The sequence below is a fragment of the Setaria italica genome, chromosome V (genome assembly GCF_000263155.2).
Source record: "Setaria italica strain Yugu1 chromosome V, Setaria_italica_v2.0, whole genome shotgun sequence".
NCBI lineage: Eukaryota > Viridiplantae > Streptophyta > Magnoliopsida > Poales > Poaceae > Setaria > Setaria italica.
Genome location: NC_028454.1, coordinates 27,869,235 through 27,890,667, shown reverse-complemented (window position 1 = coordinate 27,890,667; position 21,433 = coordinate 27,869,235). Strand labels below are relative to the sequence as shown.

Below are 21,433 nucleotides of genomic sequence, written 5' to 3'. Positions count from 1 at the left end.
TTTTTTGGAGCTAAGGCGAATTACTGTAGCATCACTATTTACTCCAGCTCCCGCACGCTACACTAATCTACAATAATGCTACAATGTGGGAGTTGGAGCCGGAGCCACACCAAGGGAGCTCTGAGCTAGAAGGATCCTCTTCAGTATCCACTACCCCATATAATCAGGTGAGCATAGTTATTAGAACCGAATCGGATCAAACATTGAACCGCCCCTCTGTTCTCGGTTTGATTGGTCCGAAGATTTGTACACCGGTTTAGATCGATTAATAGGTCTATGTTTGAACCTTGTTCCCTGCTACTAATTGCCCTCCGGTCTTTTAACTAGACCGGACCGAATCTAGCTCTGGCTCAGTTTTTTCTTTGGTTATAACTATGAACGGGGTTACAAGTTAGTCGGACCTAATTCCTCTATTAACTATGAAGAGGAGTTCTCAGGTTGTAATATCTGTAAAAATCGTTTTTATAAAAAAAATAGAGAGGCATGTTCCAATCTTTCATCAATAATGTTTTAGAAGACATTGCTAGTCACAATTTTAATTAAAATTTAGCATGGTTGATGACATGATGTTCCGTTGAAGTTCAAGTACAAAGAGCTCGATTGGTTAGCTACCAAAACTTGAGTATGTCAAAATTTTAGCATACCAATTATTTGGCCACCATTTGGTTTGCTACCAAATGTTGCCAATGTCTCACATAAGGTTTTAAATCTCCAGCTATCGCTATAGCCGGTTATAGCTGTTTGAGGCTGATCAAACTATTTGTGTTTATATACAACTTAGAGGCTATCCCGCTATAGCCTCATTTAGCTCCGCTATAGCTGTTTTAGAGGTCATCTGCTAAATAACTTTAGCCGGAGATTTAAAACCTTGGTCTCACATCTGACTTACCAAAATGTTGGCAAGTTTTAAACCAGCTTTTGGCTTGCCAATTTTTTGGTAGGCAACCAATACTCAAAACGAACACTTTGACTACCTGAACTTCAGCACCAAACAATATTATTGCACTAACTTTTTAGAGCAAATCTAGTTGCACATAAAAGGGCTAAAAGGTCATTTGAAAGCTTGATGCCGCTTGCTTTGCTAGGCTAGGCAAGAACGCGCGCTCGCTTCTGCTGCAGCTGTGCTTGCAGCTCATGCAGTTTCAGCTAAAAATAATTACGCAACCTTATATTAACGGAAAAAAATTGCTGTCGCTTCTGCTGCAGCTGTGCTTGCAGCTCATGCAGTTTCAGCTAAAAATAATTACGCAACCTTATATTGACGAAAAAAAAATTGCGCAGCAATTCCCCCGCACGTTGGGAGCGGGAACGGCTGCAACAGCAGCCGCAGCCGTGCAGTCAGCTGTTCGGGCTCGTTTGCTGTTCTTGCCGGTTGTATCGGGGCTTGCGCAAGCGATCGAGTGTGTACATCGCCGCGCCCTTTTTTTTCTTTTAAAAAACAAGTCATCACGCCTTCCAAATGTACCAAGGCACCTAGCAACACACATACAAGCTACACAAAAGGCAACATCAATTCTTGATCTTTCGCCATATGTACAGCGTTGATGCTTGTGAGGAAACACCTACCCCAACAGAAAACGCAAACAAAGATCCTTTTATTAGTTGGCACGAGTGGCAAGGCTCTACCCCTCTTGTCCTAAAATCTTTCCACCCCCTCCCCAAAAAAAGGAAGCAATGGACAATCGGGTCACTTATTGGCCTCTGCGTCGACCATTCCAGGAGCTGCACTGCACATCCCAATTGATTTGTCCTTGCACGAGTGCAAAAGCTGATGCTTTCCTGATCTCTGAACGTGTGTCCAGCCGGCAGGCGGGTGCAGATTCAGCTCTCGAGCGGTCAAGCCGTCACCGAGAGAAAGCCGTCCGGCTGAAGCACGCCGAGTCGCCGATCCCCTGGGGATGCATGCGCGCGGAAGGGCTGCTCTGCTCCGCGCCGCTCGGTTCGGCGAACAACTGCGACGCGCCGCCGGTGAAGAAGGCGGTGGGCTCGGGTTGATGAGGGGCGGCGAAATCCTGGATCATCCCGTCCAGCATGGATTGGAGCTCACCCAGGCTGTACACGGGCTCCTGCACGAGCGGAAAAAGAAGCGATCCGTCAGTTATGATTCATTCATTCGATGCTGCAGGAATGTTGGCAGCTTGGCCGATTAATGCGAGGTGCAATGGCATGAGTACGAGGTAGCTTACCTCCCTCCCCACGGTGGCCATGAGCGAGATCATCTCCTGAAGGAAGTCATGGAATCCCTGGAACACACGGAGCACATGGTCAGATTAACCTGCAGGGCAGGTGCAGCAGCAGGGGAAGAAAGAGCAATGGCAATTGGGCGGATCTTGCTCACCTCCACGTCCTCCTGGTCGTCGTCGAGCGGGTGGTACATCCCGGCGTCGTAGAGCGCCCTCCTCTTCTCGTCCGACAGCACTGCAGACGCGACACAGCCGAAAAAGGTGTTCATGTTAGCAACAGCGTCCAATGCATCGCGACCAGAGACAGAGGCATGGTGAACCATGAAGGAAGAGATGGATTCGAATGGTTTACCTTGGTAGGCCTCGTGTATCTGCTGGAACATGGCCTTGGCCTCCTCCGCGCGCGCCGGGTCCGCCGCGCGGCCGCTGGCGATCTTGTCCGGGTGCCACCTCTGCATGCATCGCCGGCAGAAACCAAGCAAGTCATGCTCTGTTTCTTTTCTTGTCAAGCTCGCCGGTGCAAACAAAACCAAACCAGAGCGATCCGATCCGATCCGGAAGGAACCCGATCGACCGGAGGAGCAGTTGTACTCACCATGGCCAGGCGGTGGTAGGCGCTTCGTATCTCGGTGGCGGAGGCGCCCGGGTGGACGCCGAGCACGGCGTAGTACGACGACGACCTCGCCTGCGACGACGACTGCATCCTCCTCCCCTGCGCCCCGCTGATCGCCTTGGGGCGCCAACCCAACTAGTTTATGGTAGCCAAGCAACACTAGCCTACCAAAATCTCTGGGCGCTTCGACCTCCTTCCTTCAGCTTCTCCTCGAGCGCTGGTGCTAGCTAGAGGATCACCCGTACGGCAGGTACCCGGCGTGGGACGGTGGTGAGGTGATGGCGACGAACGAGGGAAAGCGGCGGAGGCGGCCAGGCTGTATATATAACGGGGGATCGGGGAGGCGGGTGGCACGGAAAATATCTCGGGACTCGGGCGAAGATGATTGATGGGAACAGCGGGGGAGAAAGGAGGAGAGGATAGACGAAGCCTTGCGAAGCGCGGGAAGTGAAGGAGGGGGGAAGGGCAGGCGCAGAGAGAGAGAGAGAAGGAAAATATCTGGCGTCTTGAACGTTCTGGAGCGGCCGGAAAAAGCCCAGCCTGCCGCGTCGTCCGCTTTTCTGCGGGCGGGCCGAGATATTTTGGGCGGTCCACGGTTGTGTGGTTCCTGTGGCCTGTGGGCGCGTGCGTGGGCTTGGAATCTCCTCCAGCGAGTCCAAGATCGGGAATCCTATTCATCTCCCGAACGAAATTTTCTAAAATCTATCGGAACCTATTCATCTTCCGAACGAAATTTTTTAAAATCTATCTTCCGATGTTTGAGATTCTCGCCCACACCTACCTGCCCATGCCTGTGCCGCCGTCGGACCGCGGACGTTCCGCCACCGCCTCCAGCCGACGCGCCGCGGCCTGCCACAGCCACTCGCCAGCGCTGGAAGCCAACTTTTTTTAAAATTTTGATTTTCAACTTTTTTTAAAAAAATTTCCAACATTTTTCTTCTGATCAAACAATTCATGAAAATGTTGGATCAACTTTTTTATAAGATTAGAAGATCCAATTAATTTTTGTTGGATTCAACATTTTAAAGAAATGCTGGTTCAACATTTTTATCCAGCATTTTTTTCAACATTTTTTTAGTTAAAATATTAATGGACCATCATTCTAGATACGATCCGGACTTTGATGGGTTTTATAGTTGAACTCCTTAACCATCTTCCACGATCTTCCGCGAGGCATACAGGAGCCCCAGTCCAAGATATCTGTTGTGTTGTATACTACGAATAATATTATCTACGAGTATATATTTTTTTAGATGGACGTGGTCACGTGGATCTATCTACCTACTGCTACCATATCTGTTGCTGCAAGTTTGGATGCTTTTCACGGCACGCAAGGCCGATCCCGTTGTGTGTTATATCGCTTGTGCAAATCAAATTCGCATTGCACACTTGATCGGCCGTCGTGTCCTGGCTTACGCACGCGCAGACGCTCCAGCTCTATTCTTTCCTCCACAAGTGCTCCTGTGCTCGTTCCACGACAGTCTATCTAATCTATTCGCGTTCTGAACAGAACAGAAACGATCAGGGCCGAAGCGGCCAATTCCTTCTCGCGACATCCATCCATTCTCGCGTTCGCTGGCTGTGGCCGGCCGGGCGGCCGTCTGTCCGGGTGGCGGGACGGCCGCAATCATGGAGGCGGCGCCGGCGGAGTGGCCGTCCCAACCAACCGCGGCAACGCGTGTCGGCCGCGCGCGGCCTCCGCCTGCGCGGGGGATGGCGGCGCGGCTGACACGAGGCCGGCCTGCCGTTTCCGAGGGATATTGGGAGATCGAGAGCGGCGACGCGACGGCAGCGGGCAACGAAACCACTTTTGCCGAATCGTCTGGGCGCTTCCTCCGCTTCGCGTCGGAGGAGGATGCGTACGGTTCGACGGCAGGTGAAAATATCAGAGGGAGGGAGGCGGAATCTCTCGCGGTCGACGCGACACGTGTGGGAGCCGGGCGTTAAAAGTCAGCCGGCAGGAGCATCTGCACGAATCGGAGGCCCTGAATCCTGATGAACCCACGCTGCTACGTCTAGTGCTACTGTTTTTTTTTTTTTGAAAGAGACGGGTCCAAGGCGATCCTGACTTGCAGTTTGGCACGTCCCGTACAGCCGCTCCGTTTTGGGAAAGCAAAATAGATTAGCTTTCCGTTTTTAGCAACAAACCTCATGCACGTAGCTGTGGCTGTCGTTGCAGGCAGCAGGCCTTCAACTTTCTGCCTGCCCACTGCCCCTCCGAACGTAATCCAGAAAAAACAACTGCACATAAATTTGCCCAGAAATAACAACTGCACATAATTTGCCCAGAAATTTTCTGAAACTGCACGCAAGCAAATCTGCACATCATTCTGATCATGCAACATCTCAGCAAATTCTTTGGCAGCCCTATGTATACTTCAAACTATTTTGCTTTTAGTTCTTCGTACAAAAGCAACCTGATCTGATTTTCTTAAATAATACCCATTACAAGTTCAAGTATTTGCATTCTCCGTGCACAACCATATGACCTGCCAATGCAATGATCATAACTAAGTTGGGCCTTTGCAGACAATTAATTCTAATCTGCATACAATGGTATGATGTGTGTTTGCATTACATCACAAGGAAAAATGATGTTCATTAACAATGACTGCAAACAAATGATGACTACACATTTGCTTCCCCTTCCTGACCACTTCCTGACCTGCAATGCGTTTAAGATAGAACATAATGCATAATTAGAGAAAATCACTAGATGTTGAAGACTTTGTAATATTTCACCTACTTAAAACATTAGACTGCCCCTACCTATAAAGACACAAATATAGGGCTGACCAGAAAAAAGATGAACCGACAAAAAACTAGCATTAATAGAGGACAACTGAAAAAGACACATGTAAGATCATAAAAGTTGTGCTAGCTTCTGTAGTTAGTCAGTACAATTGGTCAATTGCTAATAGTTTGTTTGTGATCTCCTACTACTGAAAGCAAAGCATTACAGATTGAACAAGGGGCAATATGGAAAAGAAATGGTAACGGTATTGCCTATAATATCACTGTTTTTGCTTCATGCTTCTCAACAGGTAGCTACGTTGATCAGTATAAAAACAAAACAGATGAAACATTGTCAGACCATTGAAAAATGTTTAAATCAGAACACAAAAATGCTAGATTAAAATGAATAATTTGCTAGTTTATTTAGCATATGTTGCTTACAAGATGAAATGTGGGCTCAAAATGACAAAGAGGACGGGATGTGTATTGAATCCAGCAACAACTCTGTCTAAATACCAATGCTGGTAGTTCTACGTGACCTAATATTAAGGCATCCAATCAAATGAATTATGAAATTCCCAACGAAGCATTGCCTAATGGAGTACACTATTTTGCCTACACATAAACATACTATTGCCTAATCAGAATCATATTATTGCCTAATGAAGCCTATTATTTTCGATAATCCAAGGCCATATTATTTCCTAGTTTCTGGCCACATTACTTCCGATTCATTAACCATAGTTTTGCCTAATTCATGCTCATATTATTGCCTAATTGGGAACCATATTTTTTTGCCTAAATACTCTTCCTAATATTTGCTACTTCAGAATCATAATTCATAATGATATTATTTCCTATGTTAACCTAAATGACATAGGAACCAACTGCTACTATAGAATAAAATGAAGAACAGTAATACGCCTAACTAAAAATAATACTTTGCCTAACTAATAACAGTACTTTGCCTAACTAATAACAATACTTTGCTTATCTAAGTACAGTAATTTGCCTAAGTTATATAAAATGGACAGATCCAAATTCCAAAACCACATGTACACATGAAAGTAAAACTTTAACCAGCATGTTAGAGGGGGGAAATATTGTTTAATCATCCCACTCTCACATGCTAAATAAAATTTTATGTGGTAAATAGCAGAAATATCAAACCTTACAGAGACTTGTGGCTCCTTCTTTTGCAGTGACATCAGTAACACGGGATACATCAGCTGCCGCACGTGGAAGCAAATTCTTCCCAAATGACGTCAAGGAAGCTATAACATGAGAGTAGCCCCATTTTTCTGCTGAACAGAATAGAGTAGCTCGGCTCACGGATCAACCAAAAGATGTGCCAAGGCTTCTGAATCAGCAATAAGCACCTGCAGGGAAGAAACTGATAAGCAAAATGCAAAAGCTAAAACAAATAAACAATACTGCCTTTCAAATCGTATAAATGTACAGGATGGTAAAAAGCCTGTCTTTCCATTTTTCTTAAGGAAAAATTCAATTCAGAGACAGCATGGTTTAGCTAAGCCACCATCGACTGGGATAATGTGCAAAAAATAAAATGTGAGTGCAACTAAATACATCTAACCTCACAGAACATGATTATAGATATCAGACACACATGAATTTCAGTTGATGGTGTAAAATTACTAACAAGCATGAGCGCTGTCCAATCAAAAAAAGGGAAAAACTCAAACAGATATTTTGTGAAACACTAATGATCTATAAAAAAATTTGTGGATACTGAACTGAAACTCAATTGTATCAAGCTTTTCTCTGTGATTTAACCAAGGCTCTCATACCTTAAAAATGTACATAACAAGTACAAATGCTGTCATTTAATTACTATATTTTTAATGTTGCTATGTCTGAATTTACGACTTAAACACACTAGTACTTGCTAAAGAAAATAATTTTCAGTGTTTTTCAACTACGAACTCTGCTGATACAAAAAGACATGACAAACAAACAGAAACACTAAAGCTCACTTATGCTATGCTTTTGGCCCAAATATCGCACAACATACTGATAGCTATGAAATGTCGGCATGTGTCTACTGTGCTTAAAAAAATAATCTCTGATGCTACATACTCTAGATATACCATTTTGATATGAACAATAGATAGCAAATAAAAATCTACGAAACAGCAGATCGTAGTTCACCTTCATGTGAAGTAACAAATGCAAAATCCCCCCAAAAGACCTAAACGATGATTCATCTTCGATTTGCACTTTTCCTTGCAGCAAAAAATGGACGCATTAAAGTAGAACCAAACTCAACGGATCCAGACATGCGGGGCCAAAAAAAAGTCCCTAATCATGTCCCCTCCGCCTCCAATTTGCACTATCCCCCCACAGCAAAAATCGACAGACCCGAGTGGAAACCCAAATTGCAGGCGCGAGCAAAAATTCCCTAAATACAAAAACGATGACTCACCTTCGTGCGCACCCATCCACCTCTCGTACTCCTCGCCTCCAATTTACAGTCCCCTGTAAGAAATCGATGGATTCGAGTACTCGTGAGGCAAATCGACTGAAAACTTAGAGATAGATAGAGCGGGGAATGAAATACAGTCGATTCGCACAACTCGCGGAAGGATCCAGACCCAACCCCGGCTCTCCACCTCGGATTGGCGCTTCCCCTCCTCCAAATCGCCGGAATCGAGCAGTACATAGGCCAAATCGCCTGTGAATGCAAGAGGGGAGAGACTAGGTGTTTGGATCTTTAATTCGACTAAAGTTTGTGTCGCATCAAGCATGAGTTAATTATAAACTAGTTACATAGATGGAGATTAATTCACGAGGCGAATCTGTTAAGTCTAATTAATCCATCATTAGTGTAGCATCACATCGTCAAATCATGAACATTAGGTCTAATAGATTCGTCTCACAGATTACCTCCATTTGTGCGATGGGTTTATAATTAGTCTATGTTTAATACTCCTAATTAGTATCTAAATATTCGATGTGACAGGAACTTTATGAGAGACTAAAGAACCAAACGGGGCCTAAACCTCGAGATGAGAGAGAGATCGGTGAAATGAAACACTAAAGAACCAAACGGGGCCTAAACCTCGAGACGAGAGAGAGATCGGTGAAATGAAACGAGTTAATGCCTCGGTAGAAAACTCACCGCTCCTGTGACAAGTGGGCCCAGTGTGTGGGGCGATAGAACCGACGCTAATGCAGATACGCCCTCCGATAGCACGTGGAGGTGCCACTTATTGAGAAGCTATTTTTAAAATAGCACATTGGAAAGAGAATTTGTTTACATTTATACTATTTTTGCTGATGTGGCGAGCCACGTCCCCTTGCCAGCATGGATTGATCATGCAAAATGACTTTCCTATCCTCACCTTCTTCCCTTCTATCTAGAAGCTTTAGTAAGATCTGTTCCGATGTACGGACCCCACTTGACAGCGCCTCACCTTTTTCCTCCTCCACTCTATGATAGATTGCCCCTACTTGTCATCACCTACCTTCCATGGCCGTCCATGCCGCCCCAATCCTCCCCCGTCCATGCCCGTCACCCCCGTCGTCTCCACCGGCACACGACGCCTGCCCCCCTCCGTCGCCGACTCCAGCCCCAATTTGGCGGTCTTTGATCCACGCCACAAGCTGCGCGTGCCACGTCTTCCTCCAGTCCCTCAACACGCCACCATCCTCCGCCACCTCATCGTGCGGCCCCATACGCCGCCGGTCGCACTGCCCCGCTGGAATAAGATCTTCCATCGCGCACCGGTGCCCCACGTCGTCTACGTAACCGCGTCGACTTCCTCCCACCGGCCCGCACTGCCCAGCCTCCTCCGCCGCGCGCCCTCCATCAGCTTCCTAGCCTGGCCTCCTCCGCGTCCCCTCCAAGTGCCCGGGAGGTGCGCCGTCTCCGGGAGGTGGAGGATTCCGACGGCCGCACGCCGGCCAGATGGCGCCATCGGACGGTGATGAGCGCGAGCGACTGAGAGGCTTGCTGTTCGTTTGTCAACTTCACCCTTTCTCATCCATGGTTGGCTGGAGGTGGAGGAAGAAGGGTGGATCCCAGCCGTCAGAGATAGGAGGGAGGAAGAGAGGAAACAGACACGCTTTGGAGGAAGAGATGTAAGGGTAGAAGGGTCATTTTACGTGGCAAATTCATACTAGCATGACGAGGTGGCTTGACACATCAACAAAATGGCAAATGTGTTGGTAAACTTTCTCTCCGGTGGCAAATATGTAGGTGCCATTCTAAAACTAGCATCTTAAGGAGTGCCCATTCTAAGGATGGCAAATCATTAAATATCCCGATAGCACATGGGCGGAAGATAGAGGCGGCCGTGCCGCTGAGCAAAGTTAGGACCAGTTTGGTAGGGCTCCAGCTTTAGCTTCTCCTACGGCTCCAGCTGAAGCCCCAGTTTGGTCAAAAATGGCTCCATCCCTAGAACACTAGAGGAGCCGGAGCCATTTTATATGGAGAAGCCAGAGCTAAAAAAAGTGGCTCCTCCGGCTCCTTCTCATTTTAGGAGGAGCTCGAGCCCTATCAAACTGGCCCTTACAGCCGATTCTGTGCTTACGGCTGTTTGGATTCATGGACTAATTTTTAGTTCGGGTTACATCGGATGTTTGATACCAATTAGAAGGACTAAACGTGAAATAATTATAAAACTAATTGCATAAGCTGTGGTTAATTCGCGAGACGAATTTATTTAGTCTAATTAATCCATGATTAGCACATATTTACTGTAGCATCACATGGTCAAATCATGGACTCGTCTCGCGAATTAGGCTTCATTCATGCAATTAGTTTTGTAATTAAACTATATTTAATATTTCTAATGAGTATATAAATATTCAATGTGACAGGGCAAAGTTCGAGCTTTCACGGGTTTCTGTCATTACTTTTTTTTAATAAACAACCAGCGCGTTCGACGGATAAAAATATAACATTGTATCGAAGATTTGCATCGAAGATATGCTTCACAAACTCATTTTCGGTTCGTTGCGATAGGGGACACGGGGAAGGTGTTATATCATATATCTTATATTATCTGATACGGATACGGAAAGAAAGCGTGCTAAATATGTATAAGAAAATATCGAAGAGAAAATAATTAAAAAATTACTACATATTGGGGTAATTTTGAGGATCTCTTTGGCACGGTTCACCAGCTTCCCAAGGAGCTCTACCAAATGGGGGAAGTGAAAATGGCTTCTTAAGGAGCCTAAAAAACCCGTTGAGACAAGCCTACCGATGGAGCCGGAGCCCAAATAACTAACTCCCCGTGGCTCCACCTCCACCTCCATCCGTCCTTGACAAAAATACCCTCACTATGTAGTGCTTGTCGATGGAGGCGGCGTGGGTGACCGAGCAGGAGCGCGCAGCCGAGATGTGGGCAGGCAGGCGGAGATGCAGCATGACGACGAAGAAGAATAGCAGGGGTGCAGCACGGCGCGGCTAGAGCGAGGTTGCGGAGAAGCTGTGTGGCGGGGATAGAGAAGAACGGCGAGGACGCGGGCGTAGCGGCAGGGACGACAGAGCCACGGGTTGCGCGGCGGAGGATAGGGATGTACAGGAAAGGGAGAAACTAATAAAATAAGCTAGAATTTTCTACCGGAGAAAAAAACGGTGAGAAAAAAGAACCGGAAAGATGGGGAGATGGAGCCATGAAGGAGTTTTTCTCATATAAAGGTTTTCTAATCATATAACAAGCAATTAATTTCATTATTGATCTATATTTTGTTCATTGATCTTACTTCAATCCATATGAAGTCACATTATAAATTCAAGAAGAAAATAGCTAAAACCATATTGGACATTTTACTACTCCTATGCATCTATGAAAAATCAGATCAATCCGTTTTGGCAAATATTTTCCAAAACTAATTTCAAATAAACACAAATTATAAACTAACATTAAACATTCAATTCATCCATTCAAACATAGTAAAGGGCATATAGTACATTTAATCTTTCATATGCATTCAAACGTAGTTAATGGCATATAGGACATTTAATCTCTCATATGCATTCTTAAAATTACAGGAGAAACTGTTTTGCCGAACACTTTCCAGAATGATTTCAGCTTCACCAGAGAAGTTGCTCCACCAAAGGAGCCACAACCAGAGCCGTTTCAGCCACAACCACAACCCTACCAAACTAGCTCTGAGATACAACACGTTCCAACACCGTGCCCTCCTCCTACCCAATGACGTTCCAACCATGTGACCCTCCGCACCTACAACATGCTTTAGACGCATCGAGCCGCCCCTTGCGTGTACGATACTAATAGCACGAGTCCTGCCGCTCGCTGACAAATAATATATGAAGGGGGCGTTTAGTTCCCTTTGCTTATTTTTAGCACGTGTCACATCGAATGTTTAGACACTAATTAGGAGTATTAAACGTAGATATTTACAAAACCCATTACATAAGTGGAGGCTAAATGGCGAGACGAATCTATTAAGCCTAATTAATCCATCATTAGCAAATGTTTACTGTAGCAACACATTGTCAAATTATGAACTAATTAGGCTTAATAGATGCCGTTTAGCCTCCACTTATGTAATGGGTTTTGTAAATACTCTACGTTTAATACTCCTAATTAGTATCTAAACATTCGATGTGACGGATGCTAAAAATAAGTCAGAGGAACCAAACACCCCCGAAGTTACATGGATAAAATCATTCATGTCATGTGGTGGCACGGTCGCAAAATGCATCCACGTGGGCACGTGGCATTCATGTGATCATATATGCACATATTTGATAAGTTGATGCATCTCTTCGTATGTTTTGCTACTTGATATAAGTACATAAATTATTATATGGTGGGTGCATTTGACTCTAAATTTTATAAATATTTTTGTACATAAAATATTCAATTACGCTGCTGCCTCTCCTCGTTCTCTCTTGAACTCTTTCTCGTTGTTAGTGGAAATATTTTACATTAAATTTCATAAACATTTTTGTACACAAGAAATTCTCCCTAAATTTTCCGGGGTGTGTTTCCCTTTTTTTTTGAGAAATTTCGAAAATTGACTCTAAATTCGTAAACCTTTATTTGACACCCTTACGTACGTGTCAATGACTTAGAGTGGCCCCACGTGTTAGTGTGCTTGAGACGCTTACCACCAATTGGATCTCTCTTTTTTGTCTGCAATTTGCATATCAAAACAGAGACCGAAATTCGTCTTCTCCCAATCCTCCGGTTCTGGCCTCAATCATCGAATCTCCCCACCACCATGGCCGGCTCCCACCTACCCCATCTGCTGCTCCTCCTGATCCTCGCCGCCGGCGCGCCGGGACCCTCCAGCGCGCGCCACGTCATCACGTTTGCCCCCGCACGCGGCGTCGGCCCCGCGTCCGTCGCTTGGGACCCCACGGCGCAGCACTTCGTCGTCGCCGGCGGCGGCGACGCCGTCCTCTCGGTCTCCGACGCCGGGGTCACCGAATCTATCGTCTCCTCCGGCGCATCAGCCGTCGCCGTCGACGACCGGCGGCGCCGCCTCCTCGTGGCGTCCCCAGGGTCCGTCTCCGCCTTTGATCTCCGCTCCCCGCGCCCGCACCGCCTCATCCTCTCCACCCCGGTCCCGGACGCCGCCCCGCCGGGCGGCATCGCCGTTGACCCGCACACGGGTAATGCCTTCCTCACCGTGGGCGCCCGAATCTACAAGCTGTCCGTTGATGGCGACCTCGGCCCGCTCTCCTCCGCGACGGCGCTCGGGTCCGAGCCGCTGGCGTCGCTCACCGCGCACGTTAGCCGCGGGTTCCTGCTCGTGGGCCAGCCCAGCACGGGCAGCCTCCTCCGCGTCGACATGGAGGACGGCGCCACGAGGACCGTGTCGGGCGCCCTCACGCCCCCCACTCCGGTCGCCGTGGCGGTCCGGACCGACGGGGCGGTCGCTGTGGGCGGGGCCGGGGGCCTGCGCCTCGTCGTGAGCAACGATGGGTGGGTGTCGTGCGGGGTGCGGGACGAGGCGGCGCCCGCGCCCGACGGCCCCGTGGCCGCGGTGGCCGTGCGGGAGCGACGCCGGGTGTACGCGCTGGTGGAGGCGGGGACGACGGACGGGGGCAAGGAGTGGCGGATCGAGGAGGCGGCGTGGAAATCGGAGTCCGAGGGGGAGATGGTGGTGGGGCTCGTCTTCGTTGGCGCTGCCCTCGCCATCTTCATGTTCTGGAGGTTCCAGATGCGCCAGCTTGCCGGCAACATGAACAAGAAGATCAGATAGTAACAATGCAAATTCCTCCCTTCCTTTGTTTTAGAAGAATCTGTATCCAATTGCTTTTGGTATGCACACGAGTTAGTGTAGGTAGATACTTGTGGATTAGGCAGTTACTTATCTATGAACTGTGAATCTGCTATCTTTCTTGGTTAGTTCTTGATAAGTTAAGGCACAATTCTGGAGCGATGCTCCTGGTTGCCAATTGTACCTGCAAATCTACACATTGTAATGGAAAAGGCCGTGCTAAAGTTTTGTAATGATGGTGAATTCCACTTGGTGCAATAAACTGATATTAGTTTGACGATATTTATACTTGGTTCAAAGATACTATGCAGTTTCTAATTTGCATTTTGCATTATAGCCAGCCTTGGAGGAATGTGATCTGTGCATCATGTCAGAACTTCAAATATGTTAAAAACTGGCAGCTATTGAATTCTTTGAGTTCAGAAACTATTTTGGCAGGCCCATTTTAAGTGTGTATACATATTAGCCTACTCTGGTTTCTCACTTTCTCAAGGTAGAAGGCTTCTATAGCTTATTATAATCAAAACCATAACTGCTTACTTCTTAGGCCTAATTAGAGATGGTTAAGGCAATTCTGGTATGCTTAGTAGTGATTTAGGACAGACACTATAAACACAGGTGCGGCCCTCATCGGAATGAACCAGCCCACAGATCTTCTGGTATCAATGAGATTATGAGGATTTGTTCTTGGGGATTGTGGATTAGGTAGATGTTCCTCCCCTACTATTCAGGTTATCAATGTCAAACTACTATTGTAGGTACGGGTATATAACATCCTAAAAACAACAATCTCCAGTATGCAGCAAACAAATCAAGTATTACAACCAAGACTGCAGGTTCCGAAGAAAATTACAGTAGGTCACTATCTATGCATTAATGCTCTCCTGACAATTGAATAAAATTACATGGATTGTTGAAGATAATTATCTTAGGATTGCTTGATACTGTCTAGGAACCACATCACTTTGTCAATGACCTATCAATTGGAGCTGTCACTTTTATGGAGTAATAAGAACATAATGCATATGCAGAAGAATCTTTGACCCAATGGACTTTGTAGCCTTGAAAATCTTGCCTTTGAGTCTCCAATGCCTTTTATTCAGCATCAATAACAAGCATATATTAGTGGTTAGAGCTGAAATACCTTGCTTCATGTCTAAGATTACGAGCAAATATTGGATCTGATAAGTTATCGCACCAAAATGATCAAAGCAATTAATTTATTTGCGAAGGCACTCAATTCATTATTACCCAGATCTGTCATAAGTATGACCCCATGTTGCTTGTGTTCAACAGAGTATAGTCCAAATAGATAGTAGAAACCATTACGAATACACTTACATCCATAGGGCATAAAAGTAGAACAATCATGTTCACAGTAAAGTTTGAAACATATATGGAAGTAGCTACTCTTTTCAGGTTTCTCAAAGTTTGAAGGAACTAATACTGAAAGTTAAGTCAACAACATCACGCAGAAGCTACAGTCAGGGGAAACCAACATATGCATCTTTTAGTGTTGCATTTTTATCCTAAGCTAAAATTCAGGGGAAGCCAAAGCTATTGTCAGTACAACGTAGGGGTTACTACCTATCAGAGGACTCTTATAGCTAATTCAATCCTTATTCCTTTCAATTTTAACTTATAGTATTGCATTGAACTCAACCATGCCAGCCTGGAACATATATAAAACAAAAAGGTCATCATTCTTACATAGCGAAATTTATAATTCCAGATCAAATCAGACTTACCTCAGTGTTGAAACTATCAGAATGAGGCATCGTTGTCCATATATTTCCGAGAGTCGGTATCATGAAGTCTTGCGGCTCATACTTCTATCTAAGGCTCGAAGCGATTGCAAAACTACCACTGTTTAGCAGTTCCTATATCAGGCTAGTGATCAAAGCATGGCTTTAATTGCATAGAAAGTCCTTTTATTTATAGTTTGGTTGGTCGTCAAGCTCATTAATTAATGAACTTGTAGACTGCGTATAGTGTTTGAGGCAAAAGACAGCTTCTCGTATTTAAAACTGAATGGCTAGTTTAGTCACTCTTAGTTAGCATACTATTAGTTAGCATACTATTTTTTATAAGAATTCGCAAGCATATATAGCATTGGTGTAAGAGTTTCCATCAACTTCTACCATGGAGTTGATCCCATCATCAGTCCATTGATCTAGAGGGACTGACAGGAACTGTGTCAAGCAGATGTTTGGTTCAACCAGAACATTCTTTCATGCTGGTGTGATGCATATTAATTACTCCCTCTGTTTCAAACTATGGGTCGTTTTAGCTTTTCTAGATTCATAAATATTATTATGCATCTAAGTTTCAAAAAAAAAAAATATTATTATGCATCTAGATATAGTGTATGTCTAGGCCTGCAAAAGTCAAAACGACTTACAATTTGGAACGGAAGGAGTGTTATGTAAAATTGGTTAGGCTCCTCTTGTAATGTGAAATGCATAGCAATAATCCTCAAGTTTTTTCATACAAACTACTTTGGAGGATTGTGTGAACCAAGCAGCGATCCTCCATCAGATGTTCAACAGCATGTGCGGTTGGCTCAAACAAAGGGTACTTGCCTCTCCATCCGACCATTTGTGAGATGATACGCCGAAAAAGCGGCTATGCAAGGATTCAAGAACTTGTTGGCGTCTCATTTTCCATGTTTCTTGAGAAATGAGAAGGCAACGCACTTGCAGTTGCAGATGAAACAGACTGCAAACTGGCCTTGTTGCGGGCCCCACGAAACCGGAGGCAACCTCTTTTCATCCCCGTCGCCACGCCACGTCCGAATTGGGCGTCCGAACCGAAACGCCATCGAGCCTGACTCGCCTGAACCCAGCCCAAGCTAGGGTTTCCTCGCCGCGCCGGCGCAAGGCCACCACCCCCGTCCGACCGCCGCCGCCATGTACAACGGCATCGGGCTGCAGACCCCGCGGGGGTCCGGCACGAGCGGGCACGTCCAGGCGAGCAAGTTCCTCGCGAAGCCCCGGCCCTCTTCCTCCGCCGCCGCCGCGGCTGGCGGCTACGGGACCCCCAACCCTCCGCACACCGGCTCCGTCCTCGAGAGGACGCGGAAGCCCAACAAGGACATCCTGGAGCACGACCGGAAGCGGCAGGTGGAGCTGCGGCTGCTCGTGCTGAGGGACGCGCTCGAGGAGCATGGGTACACGGAGGCCCAGATCGAGGAGCGCGTCGGGGAGGCGCGCAAGGCCGCCGAGATCGAGGCGGCGGCGGAGGAAGGTGGGCCTCGTTCCCAGGGCAAAGGGTATGGCCGTGAGAAGTTCCTTTCTTGTTAATATGTTACCCTTTTGATTTTACCAGTTCTGATATATCCTCAATTAGTGTTCAATTGCATACGCACCAGAGGATGGTAGAGAGCGTTGTAATTTGTAGAAATAATGTACCTTCATGTTGGGTTTCGAATTATGCAGCTGAAGTGAAATTGTTGGTTAAATTTTAGTTCCGTCTGCGTTTGTACCTTGTGCTCAAATGTTCATTCGATTGCTGTCTCTGATGTGCTGTACAATAATAGTTTCTGACAAGTTGGCACACCATTTTGCTTACATGTGTATAGCAGATTATGTGTTAATTCGTTTGCTGTTCTGTTTGTATGTGGTACTCCAATTTCCCCCTCACAAGATGGTAATTCTTCTCAGGTTCACAGACACTCAGAGCCACCAAGCTGCGGCACGGAAGGAGAACCAGCTTCAGACTATGAGGGCTGCTCTTGGGCTAGATGCAGAGGATGCACAGAAGGAGCGCTGTAGAAAGTGATGCGGAGCCTGGAGATCTTGTTGAAAGGAAGCAGGGGATGTCGAAACGACTCGCAGCAAGACCTGTAGGAAGGGTAAGCATGGGTGTAAGTTTTAGATATAGACTATGATCTTGCAATCAAGAAGACGGAGATGTAGGAGAGTTTCGTCCTTGTGTGCTTATTACATGGGACCTATAACACACCAAAAGTATATTACTGTTAACTGAAACAAAATGTCGCAGTAGTATGCAATTGTTCTGGATCTGAGAAGTAAGAGGTCAGCATATGATAGATTTCAAACCTAGATCATTTGAAATATCAGAGCAATCGGAAATAAGAACGGATATTGGTTTCATACCTCGTATCACATTCTAGCGTTACAAGTCATTTAAGGCCCCCTTTGAAATGCAGGATTGAAAAAATATAGGAATAGGAAAAACGTGGGAATAGGATAGGAATGCATATGCAAAACAAAGGATCGGAAAACATAGGAATTTTACAAGAACAAGCTGTTGGATGAACCATAGGATAAATGCAGGAAACAATAGTGTGTGTAAAGTTGATGAGAGAGGTGACCGTGCTCTTATATATCCCTAAACAACAGTATTATAAAAAAAATGAAAAGCCTGAGACAGAATCATCTTCTCCGTTCTTTTTACTAGTGGCTAGTGTTCTGTCCATCCGTTCCCATCCCTCCACATGCCCCTCTCTAATCTCTACGCACCACAGCTCAAGAGAGTTGGCTTAGCGGCGGCGAGTGGGCAAGCAGCAAACTGAGCGGAGCTCCCGGCGGCCGCGGCAAGCTCTGGATGAGCAGCGAGCAGTCCAAGGTGAGGATGTGGAGGCTGGAGGCTCCATCTACTGCAATGTGTGAGCAGTCCAAGGTGAGGATGTGGAGGCCCCGTCTACTGCAATGTGTGGGAGATCTAGCTGTGGGCCTGTGGCTCTAGTAGGAGACGGAATCTGGCTCTGGCTTGCCTAAAATTGGATCCGTGTCTCCGTGATGCAGTTCATCTAATCATCTGTAAAGAAGTTTTGCCATTTTTTAATTGCTCTGGGGTTTTATTTTTTTGACAAATTTCTTGTCAGATTTCATGTCACATGCAAATCTGTGTTCATGCTTGTTCTAGTTCATGTTTGTTATTGGTCTTTGTTCGATAGTTCATGTTTGTTCGTATTCTTGTCCAGTGCCTAATGACGACCTGGCAAGCGATTTGCCTCGATCCTCCGCACAAGTCAAGAAACAATGAGGTCCGAGTGGATGTTTTTTTCTTGTGGATTTCCTCTGGAATCGAATGCAAAGGAAAGTTTCCTCCATTTTTCCTGTGAGCAATTCCGGCGTACCAAAGGGCGCTACAGTGACTCAATCCATATGAATGGGAATCCTACATCTTTCCTATGTTTTTCCTCCGTTCTAAAGGAGGCCTAAATGTGATGAATTATGAGAAGCCACCAAGGTTGTCATAAAATTGGGTGCCACATGTTCATTGGCTGTTAACAATCTTAGCAGGGGTGTAGAAATAGAGCAGCATTGAAGCTTTTAGACCAGATGACTCCGCTGATCCCAGAAGAAGCTTTATTAATCTTAGACAATTATACCGAGGTGAATAGGTGGTACAATCACTAAGATCACTCCCGGCCTCTGCTCCTGGATGGATATAGATATTCAATCTTTTAAGTTTTTAGCAGCTCGTGAGAGAGTAAGTCTGATCTCAAAATTCACATTATTTTAGCAGCTCAATAAATCTTCCATTATATACACTGCATATGGAAACCTTCCACTATTATAAGCTGATGTCTGAAATGGTGCTAAGTTTGAAAAGAGCAGTGTTAAAAAGCTGGTGTTAAAAACGGCGCTAAATTGGAAATGTTTCTTTCCTCTGAAGATGGTGGTTGAAATCAGAATATTCAGGAGCCATGCCGAGTTCCTTGCCTTTGAAGGTGGAAGGAACACATGCAGAGTTCCTTAAGCCTAATAAATTCTACCGATTGTGTGATCTCTCTCTTGATTAGAATGTTCAAATCTCCCGATACTTCGATTTGTATTTGGATATCTCTGTCCATTTCGTCCAAATTTCAGAACTCTTTACGCTTCTGTTTGAACCCTGTTTTGTGGCTCACAAATGGGCTACACTGTTGTCTGGAAAAGATGTAGAGTCACACCCCTGCAGGTACGAACTTTGGCAGATAAACTAGTCCACTCGTTTTCGTAACTAATATGACGTGAAAAATCTGGATCATATTACCTTTTTCATTTTCTAACAGACGTGATCTAAAAATTTCAGATATTTTTTTTGTGTGTACAATTCTCAGGTTCATACGGCACCTCTACTTTCATAATATTCCTATTGATAAATGTGTACAAAAACAAATTCTGGTTCATATGCGACTTCCACTTTGATTCCCCCCCCCCCCCCCCCCCCCCCCCCTCTACAGTTGTAATACAATCCGTATTCATCTCCTCCTGAACGCAGAGATATCCAATTCATGTTGGAATCGCCTCCCAACACTAGCATTAGCAATCGCAAATTCACAGTAGTAAGAGCAACTCCTGCCTGAGTACCGAAATTTGCCTCAAAAGGAAGAGGTGGTGGCTAGCAACCAGGTGAAACGAAATAGTTATCTCGGTTCATTTCTACTCGTTTATTTCCTCCCCTCAAACACGCAGGAAATCAAAATATCACTGTTCTAAGAAAAAGAGAGAAGGGATAGAAACCCTTACCAATGCACATCTTTTTTTGAACGAACAAGCACAAGAGTGTGTCTATTTCATTGATAAAGCATAGGTTACCAACACACATCGTCCCGATCAATCAATAAGACCATAACCGATGAGTTTTCCCCCACTCTAATTGTTACATTGTCCCTAAGTACGTCTATTCCTGTTCTTATGTTGCTTGGTCGTCGTCACACAACAACTGGAATACCGAATACAACACCTCCAACATTTTCTTGGTGCCAATTTATACCCTGTGCCGTATCAGATCCTACGAGAAGGGTCTCTTTTTCCATGTCTATAGATACCAAATCTTTTGCAATAATGCTCAATTCGACTTATTAAACAGAGAAACCATCTGCAGCGCATGGAATTTTGATACATTTTTTGCGGGAGAGATTTGGTTTGAGTTGATTTCTGGCACCCCATCAATAAATAAATATAACGAGAACCCTCCCCAGGAGATTGCTATATTCCGTTGCACTTCCCGTTTGCACCACCGACCACGACGAACCATCGACCATGGCCACCGGCCTCCTGAGCAAAGTGTCCATCGCCGTGGCCGCCTACGCGCGCCGCTTCACTCGCCGGCTCCTCCGCGCGCGGCGGCTCCGTCGGGGCGGCAGCGCCTGCCTCGGCAGGCAGCTCGTGCCAGCCGACGGCGGCTGTGGTGGCGATCGCCAGGACGGCGGGCAGGAGCAGGGCGCGCTGTGGCGGCGGGCGATCCTGATGGGGCGGCGGTGCGAGCCGCTCGACTTCCCCGGCGCCATCCACTACGACAGCTTCGGCCGGCGGCTCGAGTCGCCGCGCTGCGGCAGCAGGAAGGCGTCGGGGGCGCTGTTCTGCCGCTCGTCGGACGCCGTCGACGAGGCCGTCGTCACGGCGGTCAGGAAAGCCAGCTAGCTGCTCCTAGCTGACTGCTACCCATCAATGCACCGATTTGCTGATGCCATGGTGGCGTTCTTGATCGGATGATCTTGGCGTGCATGTGTGTGGCTTTGCTTGTGTAAATTCTTTGATGTTTTTCCTAATGCCGTCATAGATCATATTATGCCCTAGTTTCATAGTTTGAGTTGTACATAGCATGCTAATTTTGTTGAATAATTATGCTAATTCTTCTTTGAGGAAAAGAATTATACAGGGTGTTATTATCATGCTAATTCATATACTCACTTTGTCCTAAATTACTATTCATCTTA

The 21,433-nt window shown here is 46.0% G+C and overlaps 4 protein-coding genes and 1 long non-coding RNA gene across 10 annotated transcripts; 3 read left to right on the top strand and 2 right to left on the bottom strand.

Annotated features, from left to right (window-relative positions):
• Window positions 1-1,493: 1,493 nt before the first annotated feature.
• On the bottom strand, window positions 1,494-3,180 carry LOC101778148 (chaperone protein dnaJ 6). The gene is made up of 5 exons (XM_004969052.3): window positions 2,779-3,180; window positions 2,536-2,635; window positions 2,339-2,418; window positions 2,187-2,243; window positions 1,494-2,066 (listed from the first exon to the last, which is right to left on the bottom strand). The coding sequence occupies exons 1-5, from the start codon at window positions 2,884-2,886 to the stop codon at window positions 1,845-1,847; spliced, it is 567 nt and encodes a 188-aa protein (XP_004969109.1). The 5' UTR covers window positions 2,887-3,180; the 3' UTR covers window positions 1,494-1,844.
• Window positions 3,181-5,140: 1,960 nt separating this feature from the next.
• LOC101777877 lies at window positions 5,141-8,282 on the bottom strand. 3 transcript variants are annotated; one of them, XR_002677636.1, is made up of 4 exons: window positions 7,976-8,282; window positions 7,702-7,775; window positions 6,703-6,911; window positions 5,141-5,461 (listed from the first exon to the last, which is right to left on the bottom strand). It is a non-coding gene; the product is annotated as an uncharacterized LOC101777877 (long non-coding RNA). The 3 variants fall into 3 exon arrangements; XR_001164030.2 differs by lacking the exon at window positions 7,702-7,775 and having other exon boundaries at window positions 7,976-8,028; window positions 8,124-8,282; XR_002677635.1 differs by lacking the exon at window positions 7,702-7,775.
• A 4,382-nt stretch (window positions 8,283-12,664) lies between these two features.
• On the top strand, window positions 12,665-14,044 carry LOC105913483. Its single transcript, XM_012846592.2, has one exon. The coding sequence runs from the start codon at window positions 12,754-12,756 to the stop codon at window positions 13,738-13,740; it is 987 nt and encodes a 328-aa protein (XP_012702046.1). The 5' UTR covers window positions 12,665-12,753; the 3' UTR covers window positions 13,741-14,044.
• Window positions 14,045-16,473: 2,429 nt separating this feature from the next.
• On the top strand, window positions 16,474-19,275 carry LOC101777047 (pre-mRNA-splicing factor CWC21). Of its 4 annotated transcripts, XR_002677618.1 has the most exons (4): window positions 16,476-17,029; window positions 17,421-17,611; window positions 18,248-18,402; window positions 18,707-19,275. XR_002677618.1 is itself a non-coding variant. In XM_004969051.3 (2 exons), the coding sequence occupies exons 1-2, from the start codon at window positions 16,668-16,670 to the stop codon at window positions 17,536-17,538; spliced, it is 480 nt and encodes a 159-aa protein (XP_004969108.1). In that variant the 5' UTR covers window positions 16,475-16,667; the 3' UTR covers window positions 17,539-17,873. The 4 variants fall into 4 exon arrangements, 1 of the variants encoding a protein (XP_004969108.1); XR_001164191.2 differs by lacking the exon at window positions 18,248-18,402 and having other exon boundaries at window positions 16,474-17,029; XR_002677617.1 differs by lacking the exon at window positions 18,707-19,275 and having other exon boundaries at window positions 18,248-18,678.
• A 1,440-nt stretch (window positions 19,276-20,715) lies between these two features.
• LOC101777463 lies at window positions 20,716-21,370 on the top strand. The gene has a single exon (XM_012846593.2). It carries the CDS (start codon window positions 20,757-20,759, stop codon window positions 21,135-21,137), a length of 381 nt encoding a protein of 126 aa, XP_012702047.1. The 5' UTR covers window positions 20,716-20,756; the 3' UTR covers window positions 21,138-21,370.
• The last annotated feature ends 63 nt before the right edge of the window (window positions 21,371-21,433 follow it).